Genomic DNA, 23,126 nt, shown 5'->3' with positions numbered 1-23,126 from the left:
TGCATTATAAATATGGTTCTTAGTGAGATCAACTGACTGAAGTGTTTATAAACGATTGCTGTGGAATTTTGGTGTGATTTAGTGAAAAATAGTGTTTTACGCACATTTTACTGAAAATTGAAAGCAGTCTGGGTGATTTCGGACAATGCCTAGAAATTATCATATGCAGAAAGAAGGTGCTTTGAGGGGTAATTACGAACCAAAATTATTAGAAAAAGCGTTACGTGATATTAAAAGTGGCAAGTTGTCCTATAGGAAAGCATTTGATTTCTATGGTATGCCTTGGTCCATCCTACAAAATGAAGTGCGGAATGTACATCAAAAAAATGGGAAGACAATCAATGCTAAATGAGGAAGAAGGAAATGCTCAAGGAAGCTCGTCGCCCTCCGGCCATGCTCCAACACAACACAACACAACACAATACAACACAACACAACACAACACAACACAACACAACACAACACAACCTGCTACTTCCCACCACCGCCGCAAAAAAAATGTTCTTCCTGGGAAGTCGATTTTTGGCCGTGACTTCCGCCGAGACGAAAGCAGTGCAGAAACAAGAGATGGCGCTGGCAGCAGCAGTGAAAATGAATGTGATGAAGCACACTAAAGATGGGTAAGAGTAGTTCACCAGAAGGACTAGTGTCAGAACGGCTCAGTCCCTGAAATGAACAGTTCTTTGGGAGCAATTCTTTTAGTTCCTACTCTTCTCCCTCAGTAACTTCGCTCCCTAGAGTCCCAGGTGGCTGGGCTGCCAACAATGGTCTGTGACCAGCACGTGGGTGTTATATCTGCTCGCGCTTTGCACCACAGCAGCCGAATGTACCTTTAAAAGTTAACGATCATGATTCTTTTAAAGGGCATAGCAATTAGGTTAATGAGAATAAAATTATTAATGGTTGGATTTTCAGTGCATCTTCTTTAAATATCTACGGGAACAATGTTACAATACCACTGAAATGTGGCCATTAGTCACAAAATACAGTCACGAACCATGGTATTAATTTCACTTGCAAGTGAGGGTTTGGAAAAGGATTTGGAAGGAATCAGCCATGGCTTTTGAAGAAGGTACCGGTACTGTTCTAGCATGTTCCTCGAGGGAATATGGAAAACTATGGAGAACCCTTAGAAAACAGCCGCTGAAGAGATTCAAACCCACAGTGCCTTCCGAGTCCGGGTTACACGCAAGCAGTGCTTACCGTCCCACTACACTGGTCGGTGATAAGCTATGAGTTTGGTGATTCCACATTATTAATATTTTGACTATGAAACTAGGGCTATGATTTCAAACCCTCTAAATACTGCATTACGTGCGTTTGAATTAGGCTTATTTTAGCTTTGAGTACTTTACGTCACGAACGCAAAAATGTAAAAAAATTGTGTCGATACTTACATAAATTTAGGCCAAGTTTTATGGTTTCCCTATTAGTGTTTCGTATTGCAGTCGATCCACACAAGCAAATTTACATTTCACTAGATAGTTTCCTCCGCGCACTCCTGTAGAAGAGTCTCAGGCCAACCTTCTGGTTAGTCTTACTCCAACTCCTACTCCTAGTCCCATCACGTCCTGCTCAAATCGCATACAAGCCTCTCATTGGTCGCTTGGGACTAAAAGAACTACAGCTCCGTAGCTAGTCTTCCGACAAGAAAATGTAAAAGATTATGTCGACACTTACATAAATATACGCCAAGTTGTATGGTTTTGCAACTGGTATCACATAATACAATCAATCTACACAAGTAAGTTTTCACTAGAAAGTTATCTCCGTGCACTCCTCTAGAAGAGTCCCGCGCCAAACTTCTGGTAAGTCTTACTCCAACTCCTACTCCTAGTCCCATCACATCTCACTCAATTCGCATACAAGCCTCTCATTGGTCGGTTGGGACTAAAAGAACTACAGCTACATAGCTAGTCTCCCAACACGATAATGTAAAAGATCATGTCGATATTTAGGGCCTACATAAAATGTACGCCAAGTTTTATGGTTTCACAACTGGCATCACATAACACAATCAACCAACACAAGTAAACTTACCTTTCACTGATCACTGACCAATCTTCTGTTCTGATTAGTCTTACTCCTACTCTTAGTTCCACCATGTCTCGCTCATGTCGCATGCAAGTGTGTTCATATTAGAGCCCGTATTGTCGAAGTATCAACTTGTGAAAATTTGAATTTATAATTCCACCTTTACAATACTTTAATTGTCTTTATTATAAAGACTACATTAAATTATACTCGTGAAACATGTTTCATCCTCTTATGGGACATCTTCAGTCACAAATACAAAACATTAAAAATAAGGCGAGAACACGTTGAAATAAGTGAATAAAAAGTCTTTGTATCCTGTGACGCGGCGTGATGGCATCTTGTCAATCTTCAATGTTAAAATGGTGCGACGTGAACATGATATGAAGCATGAAGTCCATTTAAAATCACAGATTAAATTGTTGTTCAAAACAACGAATTTTCAATTATAAAACAACGTGAGTGGCTGTGCGAATAAAATTATATGCATATTGTACATAAAACAGTGTGGTGATAACGCCACATTAGCTTTCTTGATTAATTGTACATATTGTACATAAAACAGTTTGGTGATAACGCCACATTAAAATAGCTTTCTTGATTAATAAAAAAAATTATAATGTCCAATAACGGACCATTTATATTGCATTATAAATTTACTCATTCGGGACAAATATTTCAGATTCCCTATGGGTGGGGTGAAGTCGATCACAGATTTATTTCAGCCTAGAAACGACTTTATAAATGATGTGGGGTGACATCGATCATCAGTTTAGTTTTTAAAATATTCATTAAAGATTTAACATTTTAAAAATGACAAAATGACTACATTTAACTAATATTTGATACCTGTAGGCCTAATCTCCAAGTATGGAATATAAATCACATAATAAAATCCCTATTTATTTTAGATTAATGTTCTGTACATTTCTGCGATATCATTCAATTCTGGAGACATCTATGTTTGGAAAGATATAGCGTCCCCTTTTCAAACTTTTTGAAGACAATTTCATTATTATTTGTCTACCAGATGTTTCTTGAATATCGGGCACATCTGGAAATGAGAAATATATTTGCTTGACACCTCTTCTTCTCAGATATGATATCTCATAGCCATTATCAACTACTTTTACAGTTTGTCCAGTGAAGTTTCTGTCTCTTTTCTCAGTGGGAAATGAAACCAGTACGAAGTCATCAACACAAAAAACGTCTAGTTCACCTTTGTCACCACTTTGATTGTTTAGAACTGCAGTTGTATTCACATTCACATCAGAGTGACTTTCATTATCTTCGACATTATGAAGATCATCATCGTAGTATTCCTCCAACGCTGCTGTCTCATCTAGTTCTTCATCAGAATCAAGAAGGTCATTTACCACTATTCCCTTACCAGCAGCAATATTCATTCTCTTTCCCCTTGCTGGACGTCTTTCACTAGGTCTTGTTCCTCCATTTCGTGCCTGCTGCAGATGTTCCACAAGTGTATCGCTCCATCTCTTTTCTGCTCCTGTTAGCGAATCTCCGGGATCCTGGTTAAGGCTTGGCAATTTCTTCAAGACCATTTCTCGATTTATTGGAACAATCCCACAAGCCTTGAAACCTGAAATAATAGTTGAGCTGTCATGGGCTCCCACCTCACTGAATGCCTTCTTGAGCATGGAAGGAAACTCACACTTGGGTAACACACCTTTATTCTTCATCTTCCAGTCTTCTAAACATTTCCTCCATGCCCTTTTCAGCAGACGAAAAAAATGCCACATCAAGGGGTTGGCAAATGTGAGTGGCATTAGGTGGTAAAAGAATAAAAGTTATGTCATTCTCTTCGCACAAACGAATTACATTCAGTGACAAATGGCTTGACAAATTGTCTCCAATAATAGCCTTTCTTGCATTTAATTTTCTCACATAGGGAATCAAGATCTTTTCTACCCAGCCTTCAAACATTTCTAAATCAAACCAACCACTACTGTTCCTGTTGTAACCAGCTCCGGGTATTCCACTCTCCACCCAAGTAGGCTACATGTGCTTAGCTTTGTAGACAATATAAGGTGGCAATATTACACCACTGGCTGTAGCTGCTACCATTACACTGACACTAGTGTTCGAAGAATCCATAATTCTGTCAACATGTTTTACTCCTCTCTTGACAATAACTTTGGATTCACCAGGATCATTTGTGAAATTTGTCTCATCGTAGTTGATGATATTACTTGTAGGTATGTCTTGTAGAGAATCCTGTAAGTGGTTGAATATTCATTCACTGTGTCATTATTGACACCTGCTCTTACTCTCTTTATGTTCTGTGACATCCTCTCAGAAAGAACAGGGTTTCTTTTAATGAAATCCATAAACCATTCTGTCCCAGGTTTATTGTCTTTGAATTTCCTGACTACTCTGCCTGATCTATTTAAGTAACACTGGACTACATTTCGTACATCAGTACGTTTCAGAGGAAACCCCCATTCAGAACACTTAATTAAACCTTCCACCAAACAAGTTTCATCTGTGGGGTTCAATGCGGGTTGTCCTCCAAACTTCTTTGCATGTTTACCTTTGATCCAACCATTTAGGGTAGAGTATGGTACACCCTATGCTTCAGAGGCTTTCCTAATGCTCATTTTCCCCTTTTTTACTTCCTCCACAGCATTCTTCAAATATTGAATATTATAATTTTGTTTCCCGGCAGGACCTGGCTACTTCTGGTATATTCATCCCATGATCGACTTCACCCTACAAAATGTAAACATTAGGCATATTACATCATTGCCCGAATGTGGAGAAAATTAGATGTAATCCAAAGTGCAAGAAAAGAGCACAACACATTAACTTACCAAATGAAGTCAGTGATGAGGTCAGGTTATCAATTGTACCGGTGGATGACAGGTTTTTTACGACCTTTTTCAAACTATACTAAACACGGACACTTATTGAACACATAACCACACTTTACTAGTTATCATTACAACATCCAAAGAATATCACATAAATAGCATAGAGCTTCCACATTCCAAAGAAGCTCAACTTGTTACTTCTCCATCTACCTACCAGATGCCATCACTAAAAAAAACGCGAGATGTCACAATGATCAACTTCACCCCACTTGATCGACTTCACCCCATTGTACGGTAATGATTAATTTTGAATCGTGTTTCTTTTTCCCAATTTTGAATTTTCACTTTCTATTTTGATATTCACCAAACAAATATTGTTTTATAAGTTGTACTGTTAATGTAACATAGTATATGATGTAGTAAGCATGTAAAGCAACTCCTTTTCTGTGACAAGTAAACGTTTTCGGGCCATATCTTCAACAATAAGAAAGCTAAAAGAAGCATGGTATTCTTCACATATACTACCTATAAGCGACTGATGCTTTATAAGGGTTAATGATGAACTACTCCTGTACTTCCCCTCTCCTCACTAGTCCAGCTAGGACTGCAATGCCTGCAGGTATAATCTGTTATGTTATTACAGTATATGTTTTCTTGTTCAGGTATATTCTAATTTTATTTATCCTGAATTAGTTTGGCAGACTGAAAAACCTCACAGTTAGGAATAACAGAAAGCTGTCTGGCTGTGTGGCTGAGTGATCAGTGTCTTGGCCTTCAGACCTTGGGGCCCTGGGTTCGATTTCCAGCCAGGTCGAGGGATTATAATTTAAAACAGTTAACTCCCCTGAATCCCCAACATTCCTGCAACTTATACACCACACACAACATTACCTTCGCCACACTAACTGCAATTTTCCATACATGGCAGACGCCACGCACTTTCACTGGAGGGGCTGCATTACAAAAGCTTTACCAGGCTAGCAATAGTCAGCCGAAATGATTATATGTTTTGGAAGCAACATTCAGAATAGCCGTAGAAAATTACTACGGTCTAGGATCCAATTTTACCGAGCTCGATACCTGCAGTCGCTTAAGTGTGGCAAGTATCCAGTATTTGGGAGATATCAATCAATCAATCAATCAATACTGATCTGCATTTAGGGCAGCCACCCAAGTGGCAGATTCCCTATCTGTTGCTTTCCTAGCCTTTTCGTAAATGATTTCAAAGAAATTGGAAATTTATTGAACATCTCCCTTGGTAAGTTATTCCAATCCCTAACTCCCCTTCCTATAAATGAATATTTGCCCCAGTTTGTCCTCTTGAATTCCAACTTTATCTTCATATTGTGATCTTTCCTACTTTTATAAACACCATTCAAACTTATTCGTCTACTAATGTCATTCCACGCCATCTCTCCGCTGACAGCTCGGAACATACCACTTAGTCGAGCAGCTCTTCTTCTTTCTCTCAATTCTTCCCAACCCAAACATTGCAACATTTTTGTAACGCTACTCTTTTGTCGGAAATCACCCAGAACAAATCGAGCTGCTTTTATTTGGATTTTTTCCGGTTCTTGAATCAGGTAATCCTGGTGAGGGTCCCATACACTGGAACAATACTCTAGTTGGGGTCTTACCAGAGACTTATATGCCCTCTCCTTTACATCCTTACTACAACCCCTAAACACCCTCATAACCATGTGCAGAGATCTGTACCCTTTATTTACAATCTCATTTATGTGATTACCCCAATGAAGATCTTTCCTTATATTAACACCTAGTAGGTTCGAACCCCACTGTGGGCAGCAATGAAAATGGTTTTCCATGGTTTCCCATTTTCACACCAGGCAAATGCTGGGGCTGTACCTTAATTAAGGCCACGGCCTCTTCCTTCCCACTCCTTGCCCTTTCCCCTCCCATCATCGCCATAAGACCTATCTGTGTCAGTGCGACATAAAGCAACTAGCAAAAAAAAAAATCCAATTTCTCGTTTGGACTCCTTTTTCTTCCTAGGGAGCCCATCTTATTACACAAAGTTATAGTGACAAGTTTTAATTTGAGAAAGGAGTTATAAAATCATATTATATAAATGATGTGCTTTCTCGTATTAAAATTACAAATTTCATACTGTACATCTTGATTGATATTTTACATGTTTCAGGATACTTTCTTTTACTGCTTGGTGTTTGACCCAACGCACAAAACTCTTCTGGCGGACAAAGGAGAAATTCGAGTAGGAAGTAGATTTCAAGCAGAGCCTACACCTTTATTACGAGAAGGTAAGATGATGATGATGATGATGATGATGATAATGTCAGTGGTGATGGTGATTGTTTTAAGGGGCCAAACACCAAGGTCTTTTGGCCCCTGAAGGTAAGTTGGTTATAGCGCTATTTTCATTGTAAGAGTCGAGTAATACCCCTAAATATTTGTAATTACAATAAATTATGTTGTGGAGATCATGGTAGCTCTGTTTTGGCTAGATCTGGTAATTGTTTCACTAGTCATGTTATTCTAGATACTAATAATGTCAGTGAAATATAAATCATAATATTTTTAAATTCCTTTGGTATACCAGCTAAGAGACCGGGGGTAAATTTGATGGTAAAAAAACCCAACACAAACAGTATGGTACACATCAAAACCATGGTAGATACTGTGTGTGTGTGAGTGCGCGTGCGTGTGCGTGTGCGCGTGCGTGAATAATCCCCATGTGCCTTTCTCATCATTCAATGGTGAAAAGCCAGGGTGCGGGCGTATTTATGTCAAGGTTGGTACAGAACTTCCGATATACAGAAATCTGGAAGTTGGTATCTTTCCCGCTTTGTTTCCCTCTCTAGTGAGAAGTATGTTGCATATTGCGCCGTTTGCTTGACATCAATTTAAGTTGTAGCACATGTTTATTGTGGCTGGTGTGAGATCTCATTATAGGTCGCTGAAGAATATGCAGTCTTGTTTAATAGGTTCTGCGTCCAGTCAGAGAATAGTTCATTGGTACCGAACTCGATAGCTGCAGTCGCTTAAGTGCGGCCAGTATCCAGTATTCAGGAGATAGTGGGTTCAGCAGCTCTGAAATTGGTTTTCTGTGGTTTCCGATTTTCACATCAGGCAAATGCTGGGGCTATACCTTGATTAAGGCTTCCCACTCCTGTCCCATCCTCGCCATAAGACCTATCTGTGTCAGTGCGACGTAAAGCAACTTTGCAGGTAATCAGCTTTATTTTCTGTATCAAATTCTAATTGCAGAGACTTACAATAATTGAAAATCTGCCACATTTTTGATACTTTTTATTTGCTTTTTAGCAAATTAATTAATTATAAATAGTACATGTTTCGTTCTTATTTGAGAACATCTTCAGCTGTGATATAGCTTAGGTGAATCACTGAGTTTTTGAGTACATTATTTTCAGGTACCTTGTTCCTCTTAAAAACTATTTGAATATAAATTGTATTAAAATGATATTAAAACAATGTGGTGGTTAATGGGATGGTGAAATGAGACATTGGTGGTTAATGGGTTGGTGAAATGAGACAGGATGAATACATAATTAGCCTACTTAAAAAACTTCAGCTATTCATTTGAATAGTTGTTGTTAAAAGTTTCAAACTGTGTTACACTAAAAAATATATCGGTTTGTCTTCCAGTTAAATTTTTTTTTAAAATGTATGACTCCTTGACACTGTTCTAAATATTGTTGAATGTTCACTTCTTTCACTCCATCCAGGTTGGCTGTTATTTATTTTGAGCTTCCTTAATGTGTCTTAAATTGAGTCTAATGCGGAACTTTGAAGCTGATTGCCATTCTATAATTGAGAGGGGAGCTTCGTCTCAAATTTCTGAACTGAAATGTATAAAATGGTTCCATACCTTACTGTTGTTAAACTTCAATTCTACCGTGGCCCTGGAGGAGCTACGTTTGAAGCTGCTTTACATCTTGTATAATAATGATGTGTGTGTTCCGATGTTTGCTCCACCTTCCGTGGAGGCAAGGCTGTGGAGAGGGGAGGAGGCGTGTTGCTTACTGTCATGGCTTCGGCTTTAGAAAGGGTGGGGGAAGTGGATGTACAAAATGGCAGAGGCTCGTTCTTATTCATCCTTTTACTGTCTGTGTTGTTTATTTTGCCTACAGTTTCAAGATTTCTTAATATTCCTTCAAATATAGGGTTCCTATTGTCAATTATATCATTCAGGTTATTGCCCTGATTACATTTTTGTTCTAAATAAATATATAAACAGGAAACCCTTAATAATAAATTAATATCGTTAAAAAATGCCAAGACAAACAAAGAAAAAGGCAAGGCTTACTCTTTAAATTCAGAAACACAATTTAAAGAATACCCCTCTCCCGTTAAGAACATTTCTAAAGTTAATCTCACTGAGGAGGAAAAGAAAACCATAAGTCAAGGCCCTAATTTCAATTGGGTAGGAAAGAACAAAGAAAAAGAGCTAAAAACCACCATTGCAGAAGTTGAAACAGCTATACAAAAACTCCCCACCGAAGTTCAAAATGACGTCAGACATGAGGTAAAAAAGAAAATTCCATACCTTGTAAAAGGCTTAAAAGTTTCCCAACACAGAAATAAACCCACTTTAAGTTTATCACGAAAAATAAAACAAGAAGAAATAGTAATTACCAAAGCTGATAAGGGGGCGACAGTAGTAGGTTTAGGTAAGGAGGAATATATCAGGAAAACAGAAACTTTTTTCAGTAATAGCACTTTTTCGGAAATAGATCGAGACCCTACGGTTAATACTCATAAAAAGTTAAATACATTATTAAGAAATGCAACCTTCATTTTAAGTGAACAAGATGTCCAGAAACTGATTAATATGAATCCCGGTCTTCAAACTGCAAGGGCCTTACCCAAGTTACATAAAGAAGGAATACCCATAAGACCATTAATAAACTTCCACAGCAGTCCTACTTATAAAACGTTGCAATACATACATACATTTCTAACCAATCATTATGTTTTTTACAACAAAACACCAATAAAAAATTCTGTAGATTTCTGCAAAGTACTCAAGAACTTTAAATTAACACCACATCAAGTAACATGCTCCTTTGACATCAAGGACATGTACACAAATATTCCAGTAGATGAAACAATAAAAATTATCAGGAAGAATCTAATAGAACACAAGCAACTCAACCTACCAGAAATAGAAGATTTCATTAATATACTCAAATTCATTACAAAACACAATAATTTCACTTTCAATAAGAAGATATATAGACAGGAAGGCCTCCCTATGGGAGCTCCCGCTTCGGGCATTTTAGCCAATATTTATCTTGAATATCTCGAACATACCAAAATAATAGGACAAATAGAGGGTCTCAATTTATGGATACGCTTTGTAGACGACACTTTTGCAGTAATAGATTGTAGAATGAACAACAGTGAAGATATTCTCAATAAATTAAATACATTGGATTCCAGAATAAAATTTACAGTAGAAAAAGAAAAAGAAGGTTCCATAAATTTTTTAGACATAAATAAAACACGTATGGTTCATGTTTGTGGGTTACTGTAGTCACGTCCTAGTTCGTGAACCATGGGCAACGGCTTAGTGGCCTAGTAAGTGGTCCTGAGAGTCGGGATACCAGTTGCTATGGAATGGGAGTGGGCATCTCGGACATATTCTGAGTCGTGGCCCTCCTTTTGCTCAGGCGGCTAGGACTACACAATTCACCGGTGGTCCATAACCCGTTAGAGGAGAGATCCTCACTTGGACTATGTGCAAGTAGGGCAGCATCCTGCTTCATGAATTTACCGAGCTCAGAACACTTTAAGCAAGCCTCAGACCTATGGGAGTAATGGAGTCCCACTCCCATTTGACAGGCGAGGGACTCCTTGGAAACAACTTGGCGAACGAAATGGAATTCGATGGGGAGCTATCAATATTAATGGGGCTTATGGAAGAAAGAAAGTAGAACTGGCTGAGTCAGCAAAGAGGATGCATCTGGATGTGCTAGGAGTAAGTGATATTCGGGTAGGGGGAGATAAGGAGGAAGAGATAGGAGATTATAAAGTGTACTTGACGGGTGTTAGAAAGGGAAGGGCAGAGTCTGGGGTAGGGCTCTTTATCAGGAATACCATTGCACGCAACATAGTTTCTGTTAGGCACGTAAGTGAGCGAATGATGTGGGTAGATTTGTCAGTGGGAGGAATTAGGACAAGAATAGTGTCCGTGTATTCACAATGTGAGGGTGCAGATGAGGATGAAGTTGACAAGTTTTATGAAGCATTGAGTGACATCGTGGTCAGGGTGAACAGCAAGGATAGAATAGTGCTAATGGGCGATTTCAATGCGAGAGTTGGGAATAGAACTGAAGGATACGAAAGGGTGATTGGTAAATGTGGGGAAGATATGGAAGCTAATGAGAATGGGAAGCGTTTGCTGGACTTCTGTGCTAGTATGGGTTTAGCTGTTACGAATACATTCTTCAAGCATAAGGCTATTCACCGCTACACATGGGAGGCTAGGGGTACCAGATCCATAATAGACTATATCTTAACAGACTTTGAATTCAGGAAATCTTTTAGGAATGTACGAGTTTTTCGGGGATTTTTCGATGATACAGACCATTATCTGATCTGTAGTGAACGAAGTATCTCTAGGCCTAGGGTAGAGAAAGTGAAATCTGTCTGCAAACGAATAAGGGTAGAAAATCTCCAGGACGAGGAAATTAGACAGAAGTACATGGATATGATTAGTGAGAAGTTTCGAACAGTAGACAGTAAGCAGGTTCAGGATATAGAAAGTGAATGGGTGGCATACAGGGATGCTGTAGTAAAAACAGCAAGGGAATGCCTAGGAACAAGTGTGTGTAAAGATGGGAAAAGGCGAACATCTTGGTGGAATGATGAAGTGAGAGCAGCCTGTAAACGTAAAAAGAAGGCTTATCAGAAATAGCTCCAAACAAGGGCCGAGGCAGACAGGGATTTGTACATAGATGAAAGAAACAGAGCGAAACAAATAGTTGTTGAATCCAAAAAGAAGTCATGGGAAGATTTTGGTAATAACCTGGAAAGGCTAGGTCAAGCAGCAGGGAAACCTTTCTGGACAGTAATATAGAATCTTAGGAAGGGAGGGAAAAAGGAAATGAACAGTGTTTTGAGTAATTCAGGTGATATCATAACAGATCCCAGGGAATCACTGGAGAAGTGGAGGGAATATTTTGAACATCTTCTCAATGTAAAAGGAAATCATCATGGTGGTGTTGCAAGCAGTCAAGCTCATGGGGAGGAGGAAAATGATGTTGGTGAAATTATGCTTGAGGAAGTGGAAAGGATAGTAAATAAACTCCATTGTCATAAGGCAGCAGGAATAGATGAAATTAGACCTGAAATGGTAAAGTATAGTGGGAAGGCAGGGATGAAATGGCTTCATAGAGTAGTAAAATTAGCGTGGAGTGTTGGTAAGGTACCTTCAGATTGCACCTATCTATAAGCAAGGGAACAGGAAGGATTGCAACAACTATCGAGGTATCTCATTGATTAGTATACCAGGCAAAGTATTCACAGGCATCTTGGAAGGGAGGGTGCGATCAGTCGTTGAGAGGAAGTTGGATGAAAACCAGTGTGGTTTCAGACCACAGAGAGGCTGTCAGGATCAGATTTTCAGTATGCACCAGGTAATTGAAAAATGCTACGAGAGGAATAGGCAGTTGTGTTTATGTTTCGTAGATCTAGAGAAAGCATATGACAGGGTACCGAGGGAAAAGATGTTCGCTATACTGGGGGACTATGGAATTAAAGGTAGATTATTAAAATCAATCAAAGGCATTTATGTTGACAATTGGGCTTCAGTGAGAATTGATGGTAGAATGAGTTCTTGGTTCAGGGTACTTACAGGAGTTAGACAAGGCTGTAATCTTTCACCTTTGCTGTTTGTAGTTTACATGGATCATATGCTGAAAGGTATAAAATGGCAGGGAGGGATTCAGTTAGGTGGAAATGTAGTAAGCAGCCTGGCCTATGCTGACGACTTGGTCTTAATGGCAGACTGTGCTGAAAGCTTGCAGTCTAACATCTTGGAACTTGAAAATAGGTGCAATGAGTATGGTATGAAAATTAGCCTCTCGAAGACTAAATTGATGTCAGTAGGTAAGAAATCCAACAGAATTGAATGTCAGATTGGTGATACAAAGCTAGAACAGGTCGATAATTTCAAGTATTTAGGTTGTGTGTTTTCCCAGGATGGTAATATAGTAAGAGAGATTGAATCAAGGTGTAGTAAAGCTAATGCAGTGAGCTCGCAGTTGCAATCAGCAGTATTCTGTAAGAAGGAAGTCAGCTCCCAGACGAAACTATCTTTACATCGGTCTGTTTTCAGACCAACTTTGCTTTATGGGAGCGAAAGCTGGGTGGACTCAGGATATCTTATTCATAAGTTAGAAGTAACAGACATGAAAGTAGCAAGAATGATTGCTGGTACAAACAGGTGGGAACAATGGCAGGAGGGAACTCGGAATGAGGAAATACAGGCTAATTTAGGAATGAACTCGATGGATGAAGCTGTACGCATAAACCGGCTTCGGTGGTGGGGTCATGTGAGGCGAATGGAGGAGGATAGGTTACCTAGGAGAATAATGGACTCTGTTATGGAGGGTAAGAGAAGTAGAGGGAGACCAAGACGATGATGGTTAGACTCTGTTTCTAACGATTTAAAGATAAGAGGTATAGAACTAAATGAGGCCACAAAACTAGTTGTAAATCGAGGATTGTGGCGACGTTTAGTAAATTCTCAGAGGCTTGCAGACTGAACGCTGAAAGGCATAACAGTCTACAATGATAATGTATGTATGTATGTATGTATGTATGTATGTATGTATGTATGTAATAAAACACGTAAAAAGGAAGAGTTTGTTTTCAAGATACACAGAAAACCCACTTTTACTCCCATTACAATAAAGAACTACTCATTGCACCCAGAATCACAAAAAAGGTCAGCTTACTACAGTTACATATATAGAGCATTTAATATACCCCTTACACACACAGAACACAAAAAAGAACTGCTCTTTATCCGTAAAGAAGCCCAATACAACGGATTTGAACTAAATATTTTAAACAAAGTAATCAGAAAATTCAAACAGAAGTTTTAAACCAATCTAACACCCGAAATAAAAAAGAAAGATAAATCCGCCAAGTTCACGTTCAACAACCCTAACTTATATACAGTAACGAAGTTGTTCAGAAAATATAACTATAAGATCGCGTATTCAACCAGTAATAATACAAAGCAAAAATTCGTTAATTACAATAGTGTTAATTCCCTGGGGAAAAACAAACATTCAGAATCAGGAGTTTACAAAATGAAATGTCATCAATGTGAAAAAACTTATGTTGGGCAAACAGGGCGCAGTTTCACTTTAAGATACTTAGAACATGTCAATGCTGAAAGGCATAAAAAAATTTCTGCGGTGGGCCAACTCATGAGTACAACAGGACATCAGTGCACAACTATAGAGCAGGATTTAACTATATTATGTAAAATAAACAAAGGAGCTCTTCTAAATACATTAGAAAATTTATATATTTATTTAGAACAAAAAAGTAATCAGGACAATAACCTGAATGATATAATTGACAATAGGAACCCTATATTTGAAGGAATATTAACAAATCTTGAAACTGTAGGCAAAATAAACAACACAGACAATAAAAGGATGAATAAGAACGAGCCTCCGCCATTTTGTACATCCACTTCCCCCACCCGTTCTAAAGCCGAAGCCGCGACAGTAAGCGACACGCCTCCTCCCCTCTCCACAGCCTTGCCTCCCCGGAAGGTGGAGCAAACATCAGAACATACACATCATTATTATACAAGACGTAGAGCAGCTTCAAGCGTAGCTCCTCCAGGGCCACGGTAGAATTGAAGTTTAACAACAGTAAGGTATGGAACCATTTTATACATTAAGTTACTTTATAAAGACACATGTTTTCATTATAAAAGTAAATCCCTATTTTCCTCATTTCAGTTCAGAAATTTGAGATGAAGCTCCCCTCTCAATTATAGAACGACAATCAGCTTCAAAGTTCCACATTAGATTCGATTTAAGACACATTAAGGAAGCTCAAAATAATTCAACAATATTTAGAACAGTGTCAAGGAGTCATACATTTTAAAAAACCTTTTAACTGGAAGACAAACCGATATATTTTTTAGTGTAACACAGTTTGAAACTTTTAACAACAACTGTTCAAATTATTAGATATAGTTTTTTAAGTATGTATTCATCCTGTCTCATTTCACCAATCCATTAACCACCACATTGTTTTAATATCATTTTAATTCAATTTATATTCAGATAGTTTTTAAGAGGAACAAGGTACCTGAAAATAATGTACTCAAAAACTCAGTGATTCACCTAGGCTATACCACAGCTGAAGATGTTCTCAAATAAGAATGAAACATATACTGTTTATAATTAATTAATTTGCTAAAAAGCACATAAAAAGTATCAAAAATGTGGAAGATTTTCAATTATTGTAAGTCTCTGTAAAGCAACTTGCAAAAAAAATTAATTAACATTAATATATCAGAATAAAAAATAGATATTATTAAAATTGGAAAGACACATTAAAATATTGATGTATGGTTACGACATTTAAAATAAGATCTTAGAAATTTTGTTTTTAAATGTCATAACCATACATCAATATTTTAATGTGTCTTTCCAATTTTAATAATATATATTTTGTATTCTGATATATTAATGTTAATTTATTATAGTTGATGATGTCCCTTAGGGGACGAAACATGTACTAAATATAATAAATTATATATTGTATTGAACAGGCGGACCACTTGGTTATAATATTTAAGTTTATATTGAATATTCACTACTTGAATATTGATTTACTTGTTACCATAATTTCCCATGTATTATTAGCATATTAAAATTTATGTTTTACCCTTACATATGTGACTTCTCATTTAAATATAATATGCAGACTTGCTCCTGTCCTAAGTCGTATTAAGTAAATTTTAGTTAGAGTTTTTGCCCACTATTTCTTCCGGACAATGCACGGAGCTTCTCCACTGAGCTAGGCCAAGGCACAAGGACAGGGTAATGTACAGTACTGCCTGTGCACGAGGAATCACAAAGGTGGACAGTTCGTTCACAGGCTGTCCTTCTTTAAAGGCATTTAAAAAGGGTAGGATTGACGACCAAGGAAAAATAACAAATAAAAATCACAGGTTTACATTTATTATGTAAGCAATCTTAAATTATAATTACAAAATATTCATGCTGACTCCAAAATTTAACATTTCACGTGGATAACATTGGATCTGACTGCACAGTCGATCTAGAATTGTTCATCATTTCCTTAGGCAAAATATTATCTGCTGGAAAAATAACCAAAAATCAAAATTTGGCCTCTACTGGCTTCAAAGAAAAATAATTGAGGAGACGTCCTGACATAGTCATTCCTAACAAAAAAAAATTAAATCTAGCTATTTCCTCATTTGTACAGATTAACTCATACTCAGTCAACCATGTGGTGAATAACTTGTTTAATTCTAAGTTAATAATTATCCAATAATATTCCACTACTGCTCAAGTCTAGGTAATTATTAGCCTCATTAATTAAATAATTAATTAAATAATTAACACAGGTAGGCCTAATTAGCCAGTTGGCTAGTTGAAAATATTTATGTCATGATTTGCCTTTAAGATCACAGATACATTTTTGGATAAATTCGTATCCACAGATTATTCACTTTACAATTCAAAACCTGATCATTCATTGCAGACTTTTAGTCTAACAATCTTATGTTGACATGAGATGCCTTACTTTAAATTAAATATCTTTACTTGTTTAATTGGATAAGCCTACTTCAAATTTCCAGATAGTTAGCTTTTACGTAGTTAAATCATTGCCTTTATAATCGAAACAAAATAATCTTTTGTCTTGTCTTTAAATTCAATCAAAAATATAATTTAACGATGATAAATGTTGAAATAAACACTTCCGCAATGGGAACTTGACCAATACAACGCTGGAATAGTCTAGATCATCACGGTGAACGTATGATCAGACCACAATACAATGAACAAAAATTCGTGCCTGAAGAAAATATCACTATCTACTCCATTCATCCATTCACACAAAGGATACATGAAACATTTGTATATACATTATTTACAATCGAATCCTAGTCGAGTAATTATTAATGAATGATTTTTAAGTCCTAATTAGGTTATCTGAATCAAATAGATGAGTTTTAAATTCATAAACATACCCGGCCATGTATGAGACATGTGATTGAATCAAGGTAATCACTTGAAAAGATGTAACAATAATGTTCCTGCGACGATCAATCTGAATTAAATACATCTCAAGGTTCTGATAGAAAAATAATCATCACTACCATCAGGTTGGTTAATGACTCAAATTGACAAATACGTGGTCAGTAAGCTTTCATTACATTATTATTATTCACACATTGAAATGACACTCCAGCATGCTCAAATTTAATATCAGAATGCAGTGTTCCCAAGACACATGCTTCTAAATAACAACAATTTAATCCCACAGGATCCACCAATATTCCAGGCAAATTCAACATCAAGAGCACAATAACTTCGTTCACAAGAATAATCAATCACCATTTATGCTTACAACCTTTAATTTAGTCTTTAACCCGGTCTTATGATTGGAATTTATTATTATCATTAGTGATTATTAACTCTATCCTTTCACCAAAATAAGTCTAAAATTCAGATGACATCACCTTGACAAAGTTTCGAACGATTCGTAGATAAATCTCATCTCAGTCTTATGCAATGGAACAACACACTATTCATTCTCATAATCTCACCAGGCAAGTTAGCCGTGTGGTTAGGGGCGAGCGGCTGTGAGCTTGCATTCAGGAGATAATGGTTCGAACGTACCCCACCATCGGCAGCCCTGAAGATGGTTTTCCATGGTTTCCCATTTTCACACCAGGGCTGTATCTTAATTGAGGCCACGGCCGCTTCCCGCTTCCTTCCCATTCCTAGGCCTTTCCTATCCCATCGTCGCCATAAGACCTATCTGTGTTGGTGCGATGTAAAGCAAAAGCAAAAATCTCATAATCTCACGTTATTATAATTACTGGTTTTACGTCTGACTAGACTAATAAAATGTCAAAGCTCAATCACTCATGTAAATAATCTACCACTACATCAAGAAAAGGAAGTGAAATATCATTAAGTATGACCAAATTTAACAAAATACTGTTAAAAGATGAGAGATCATCTAGTTTCTACATAGATGGAACAGAAACAAATTCAATGTGGTACTTGAATTTTACGATGGGGTTCGATTCTCAATCAGCTCCTCCAATATATCAGCATGTCCTTCACGTCCATCCCCTCGGTGTTAGAGGTGCCTCACACGTTTAGTACATCATGCTGGCAGGAGTGTTGGTGTCCCATGATTATCTTGATGATCCTCTTGATTTGGTGAAATGCATATTGTAGAGGCGATGATTCTCGTTGAATTGTTGTCTCCTTCATGTACTTAGTTGAAGAGTATAGTTGGGGACATAACAAGACGACCTCAGTTCTTGGAAGCGACCTGGAAGGCAGCTGTAAATCCCTCCCTGCACCCTGCTGAGTTAATGAGCTCCATGTGATCCTTGTTTGGTATGCAGAGGTTGCCAGTCTTGACTATTTCTTCATGCCGAGTGTAGTGCAGTGACCTAGTGAACATTATTAATAGTAAGATATGGAATAACTGATATTTGTAATATTTATAACTTATCAGTTTAGTGCAAGAGCAGTAATATGTCCGTATTATTCTGGCCGTGGGTAAATCAAGACTCGCAGTGTAACAAAGCGGAATTAAATCAGCTGCCTGGACCTCCTCCTCCTTCTTCTTCTTCTTCTTCACCAAGAACTCCAAACTAAAAGTGACAAAAATGTGATTGGCAGAATTGGCAGAAGTGTTAGATTACGAAAATAAATCGTGATTTGGTGAGGAACATTAAACATTTCTTACGAGTTGGTTTAGGAAATGGTTCTGTTATAACTGGTAAAAATTTAAATAATGTAGTATCGGAAGCAACAGGAATATGTGTTACTACGGTGAAAAAAATAGTAAAAATCAATGATGTCAATAGAAATGTAACCCCCACTAAAAAGAAAGTTCGGAAGCAGAAATTTAAATTTTATAAAATAGACGATTTCACTCGGGACCTGCTTCGTCGAACAGTTTTTTACTATTTTTGAGTATTACTTTATTATCACACTAATGTAAGTGACCATTGCCACCTGTTACCAATTGCGATGTATTGGTTAATAATAATAATAATAATAATAATAATAATAATAATAATAACAACTAGTTTTTCTGTGGACCCACACGTCAAATTAAATGCACTTTTTCCCTTTTACAAATATTTATGGAAAATAAAGTAAATAAAAAAACAATAATCCAACCTATTTGAAACATTTTATGGTTTGTATAACACCCTAAAGTGGGAGTTAACGCCTTAAGGTGTATTGATTTCCCTTAACTGTCAGAGGCTACCGTCTGGGCCACGAAGGAGCCAATAATTATACTAATTATGAATAGTTAATAATAATTCAGTTGTCTCTTCATTCAGTATGAATACATTATCATTTTCTCTTTTCAAAATGGTTTACATTATTATTATTATTATTATTATTATTATTATTATTGAAAAATGAAAATGAAAACCTACAACCTGTTCTCCAGTCATTGACCGGGTCAGGAATGTAATGAATGTAATGAATGAAGCATATATAGGCTGTTAGTACGATGGGGTCGCCACTCCCAAAGTGATATATTAATGACTGATAGATGCTATGAAATGAGAATGGAGAGTGTTGCTGGAATGAATGATGACAGGAAAAATCGGAGTACCCGGAGAAAAACCTGTCCCGTCTCCGCTTTGTCCAGCAAAAATCTCACATGGAGTGACCGGGATTTCAACCACGGTATCCAGCGGTGAGAGGCCGATGCGCTGCCGTCTGTGCTACGGAGGCTATTATTATTATTATTATTATTATTATTATTATTATTATTATTATTATTATTATTATTATTCATGTGGCTATTTCAGCCTTATAATATTCCGGCATTTACATGAAATGGAAAACTATAGAAATCGTTTCAAGAACAACCGGTGGGATTTGAACCCACGGCACCTCCTGACTTCGGGTTACTAGCGCGTTGCACTATCACTGAGCTAGTCTAGTTTTATGGGTCGTTTAAGTTTGCGTTTTAGTATTCAGGGGTCTCTCTTCGTTACCTCATAATCTACTTTAGATCACCATAATACAATATTAATATTAAATTTTTCATGTTTAAATTCCTGTGCTAAATAATAATAATAATAATAATAATAATAATAATAATAATAATAATAATAATAATAATAATAATAATAATTCAGTTTACATTGAAATGACAAATAGATTCCTTAAAAAGGTTTTATTGCTGCTCGGGCTCGTTTGGTGCTAATGAGGTAGACAATTTGGCAACTCTGACTACGGCAGATGTAGTAAATCCTATTATCCCCTAATAGACGCCGGTCTGCCGCTGGAGGGTAGTGGTGTGAGGCGAGGTCGTCATGTTTTGTCCCCAACTATAGCTGTAACTGACACAATAAAATTTTAGTGTACGTTCGAGCCAGGTAACATCTCACTGATTTAAGGAACACGACACTTACTGAGGGCTCGACGATCGTACAAAATAACGTGATTAAATTAAATCATTCAGAAGATTAATTGATGTGCTAGAGTAAGTTAATATTCACATTTGAAAATGTGACAGTCCATGTTAAATTTCACGAGATTCATTCCAGCAGGCAATCATACTGGTCTGTATTCTGCTCAAAGTTTGTGGAACGATGATAGCTGAAATCTCGGAGTGTAAGCGTACCAGAACGCAAAGTATAGGAAGAAGTCAAAGTATAATAAGAGAGTTATTTAATAATATTTTTATAGCCTCTGGTTCGGTTGTATGTCTGTAGCTTGACAGGTTATTGGTTCGCTGGGCCATTTTTATTGGCTCGGATTATTCCAGACTGGCCCGCTCTCAGCTGTGCACACGCGCACTTCCTCGCTAAGAGAATCCAGTTTGTCATGTGTCAGACAGGTTGGCTCGATCGAATTCAGCACGCCGATCAATACTTAGCTCCCCAGAACTTGTTAGATGACTTGACACATGCCTGGAAGACTTGCTGTTAATAAAATCTAGCCCTTCACAATAAACCAAATGATTTATGCTGGCTCACAAGTAAATGTTAATCAGTCGCCAAATTTGTCCGGTACAGTACCAATAATGTAAGGCAAGCAGGAATGGATACTAACATAGTTAGGGATGTTAAGGATCTGGTTATGGCAGCACAGAAGAAATTAAAGGAAGCAGAGATTGTTATCAGTGGGATACTGTATGAGAGAGATACTGAATGGAGGGTGATTGGGGATTTAAATGTAGGAAATTGGAAGTGCAATTTGTAGATCCTAATAGGTGGGTATGCCTTTGCTGGCAGGACCTAGTGTTTACAGTGCACTATGTCTTCTAGTATGGGCTAGAGCAATTTTGTTACTTTCATTGATCTGTCTCTGTCTTATCCTTGGCTTTGACAATATGAAAGTGACTGAGGTATGAGCGATGCTAGTAATGCCATTCTTTGTGCAGCCAGTCCCTGCGATGAATGGTGCGAAAATGTTGCTCATAGGGTCGGTTGATGCATGCATTTCAGTGGGCTTGGCAGACTGATATGTAAGAGCAACTTCTGGCTCGGTGAGGAAAGCAATGGAAAACTACCTCACTCCTCATTTCCCTAGTACGCCTCTTCAGTGATGCATAGGCCATCTATGACAGCTCATGGCAGAGCTGTTGAGGATCCAACCAGCCTTAGGGCTGAAGACTGAACATACATACATACAATAGGTGGATAGGAGATATGGCCTTCACTTGAACTGCATTGGTACATATAAGTTAGGAGGTTTATTTGGAAGCGTTATAGGGAGGTACATTAAGGGAAACAGGGTGGACTTACCGGGCGAGTTGGCCGTGCGCGTAGAGGCGCGCGGCTGTGAGCTTGCATCCGGGAGATAGTAGGTTCGAATCCCACTATCGGCAGCCCTGAAAATGGTTTTCCGTGGTTTCCCATTTTCACACCAGGCAAATGCTGGGGCTGTACCTTAATTAAGGCCACGGCCGCTTCCTTCCAACTCCTAGGCCTTTCCTGTCCCATCGTCGCCATAAGACCTATCTGTGTCAGTGCGACGTAAAGCCCCTAGCAAAAAAAAAAAAAAAAAAAAAAAAAAAAAAAAACAGGGTGGACCATGGAGCGGTGATCACAGTATAGAAAGCATGAAGTCAAGTAAAGATGACATAAAATTGTTAGTGTTAATAATGTTGATATATATATTTACCAGATGTTGTAATAGGAATTGAATCATGACTAAGAAATGTATTTAGTGATTCAGAAATTTTATGATGGAACTGGAGTGTTTATCGTAAAGACAGGTTAGGAACGATAGGAGGGGGAGTATTTATACTGGCGAAAGAATAATTTTTAAGCTATGAAAAAGTTAATGATAAGGAACTTGAAATTCTAGGTGTAAGACTCATCCCTAAAGACAATAGGCAACTTCATGTTTTGGGGGTGTATATATCTGGCTAGGCTAGCGCTGACGCTGATGCTGAATTATTTGATAAGATAATCAGCTAGATGGGGAATGACACAGAAAAGAACATTATTGTAGCTGGTGATGTAAACCTGCCAAATGTTAACTGGGAATTGTGAACGACAGAAAGCATGACCAACAAATCGTGAATAAGTTGTTATGGGAAGGACAGCTGAATCGGAAACTGATGGAACCAACTAGAGGGAAAAGGTATTCCAGACGTGGTGCTGATAAAAACAGATGAGCTCTATATGAAAACTGAATTGATAGATGGTATAAATGATCATGAAGCTGTGTTTGCTGGAGTTAAAAATGAATGTGTTAGAAAGGAATGTCATAAAAGTAGGGCTATTGGGCAATACCATATGGCTGATAACAGGGTAGTGGTGGAATTTTTAAAAAGCGACTATCATCAATGGAAAATGGTAAATAATAATTTAGGCAGCCTATAGGATTGTGTTTAAAACAATTGTTGAGGAGTGTGAAAACTGATATGCACCTTTAAAAGTGGTAAGGAGTAGTAAGGACCTATTATATTATAACAGGGAAGTAATGAGATTAAGAAGGAAGTGCAGATTAGAAAGAAATAGAA

At 37.6% G+C, this 23,126-nt stretch overlaps 1 protein-coding gene across 8 annotated transcripts in view; it reads left to right on the top strand.

Annotated features, from left to right (window-relative positions):
• The window catches only part of LOC136863928 (metastasis-associated protein MTA3), a 901,938-nt gene that overhangs the window by 359,513 nt on the left and 519,299 nt on the right, over positions 1-23,126 (top strand). For all 8 annotated transcript variants that reach the window (XM_067140366.2, XM_067140364.2, XM_067140363.2 and 5 more), the window contains one exon: positions 7,027-7,144. In XM_067140366.2, coding sequence (XP_066996467.2) covers positions 7,027-7,144 — 118 coding nt within the window. The remainder of the gene's footprint in view (positions 1-7,026; positions 7,145-23,126) is intronic.

This window comes from Anabrus simplex, chromosome 2, assembly GCF_040414725.1.
Source record: "Anabrus simplex isolate iqAnaSimp1 chromosome 2, ASM4041472v1, whole genome shotgun sequence".
Taxonomy (NCBI): Eukaryota; Metazoa; Arthropoda; class Insecta; order Orthoptera; family Tettigoniidae; genus Anabrus; species Anabrus simplex.
Note: the sequence above shows the minus strand (reverse complement) of the source record. Positions and strands in the feature narration are given on the sequence as shown.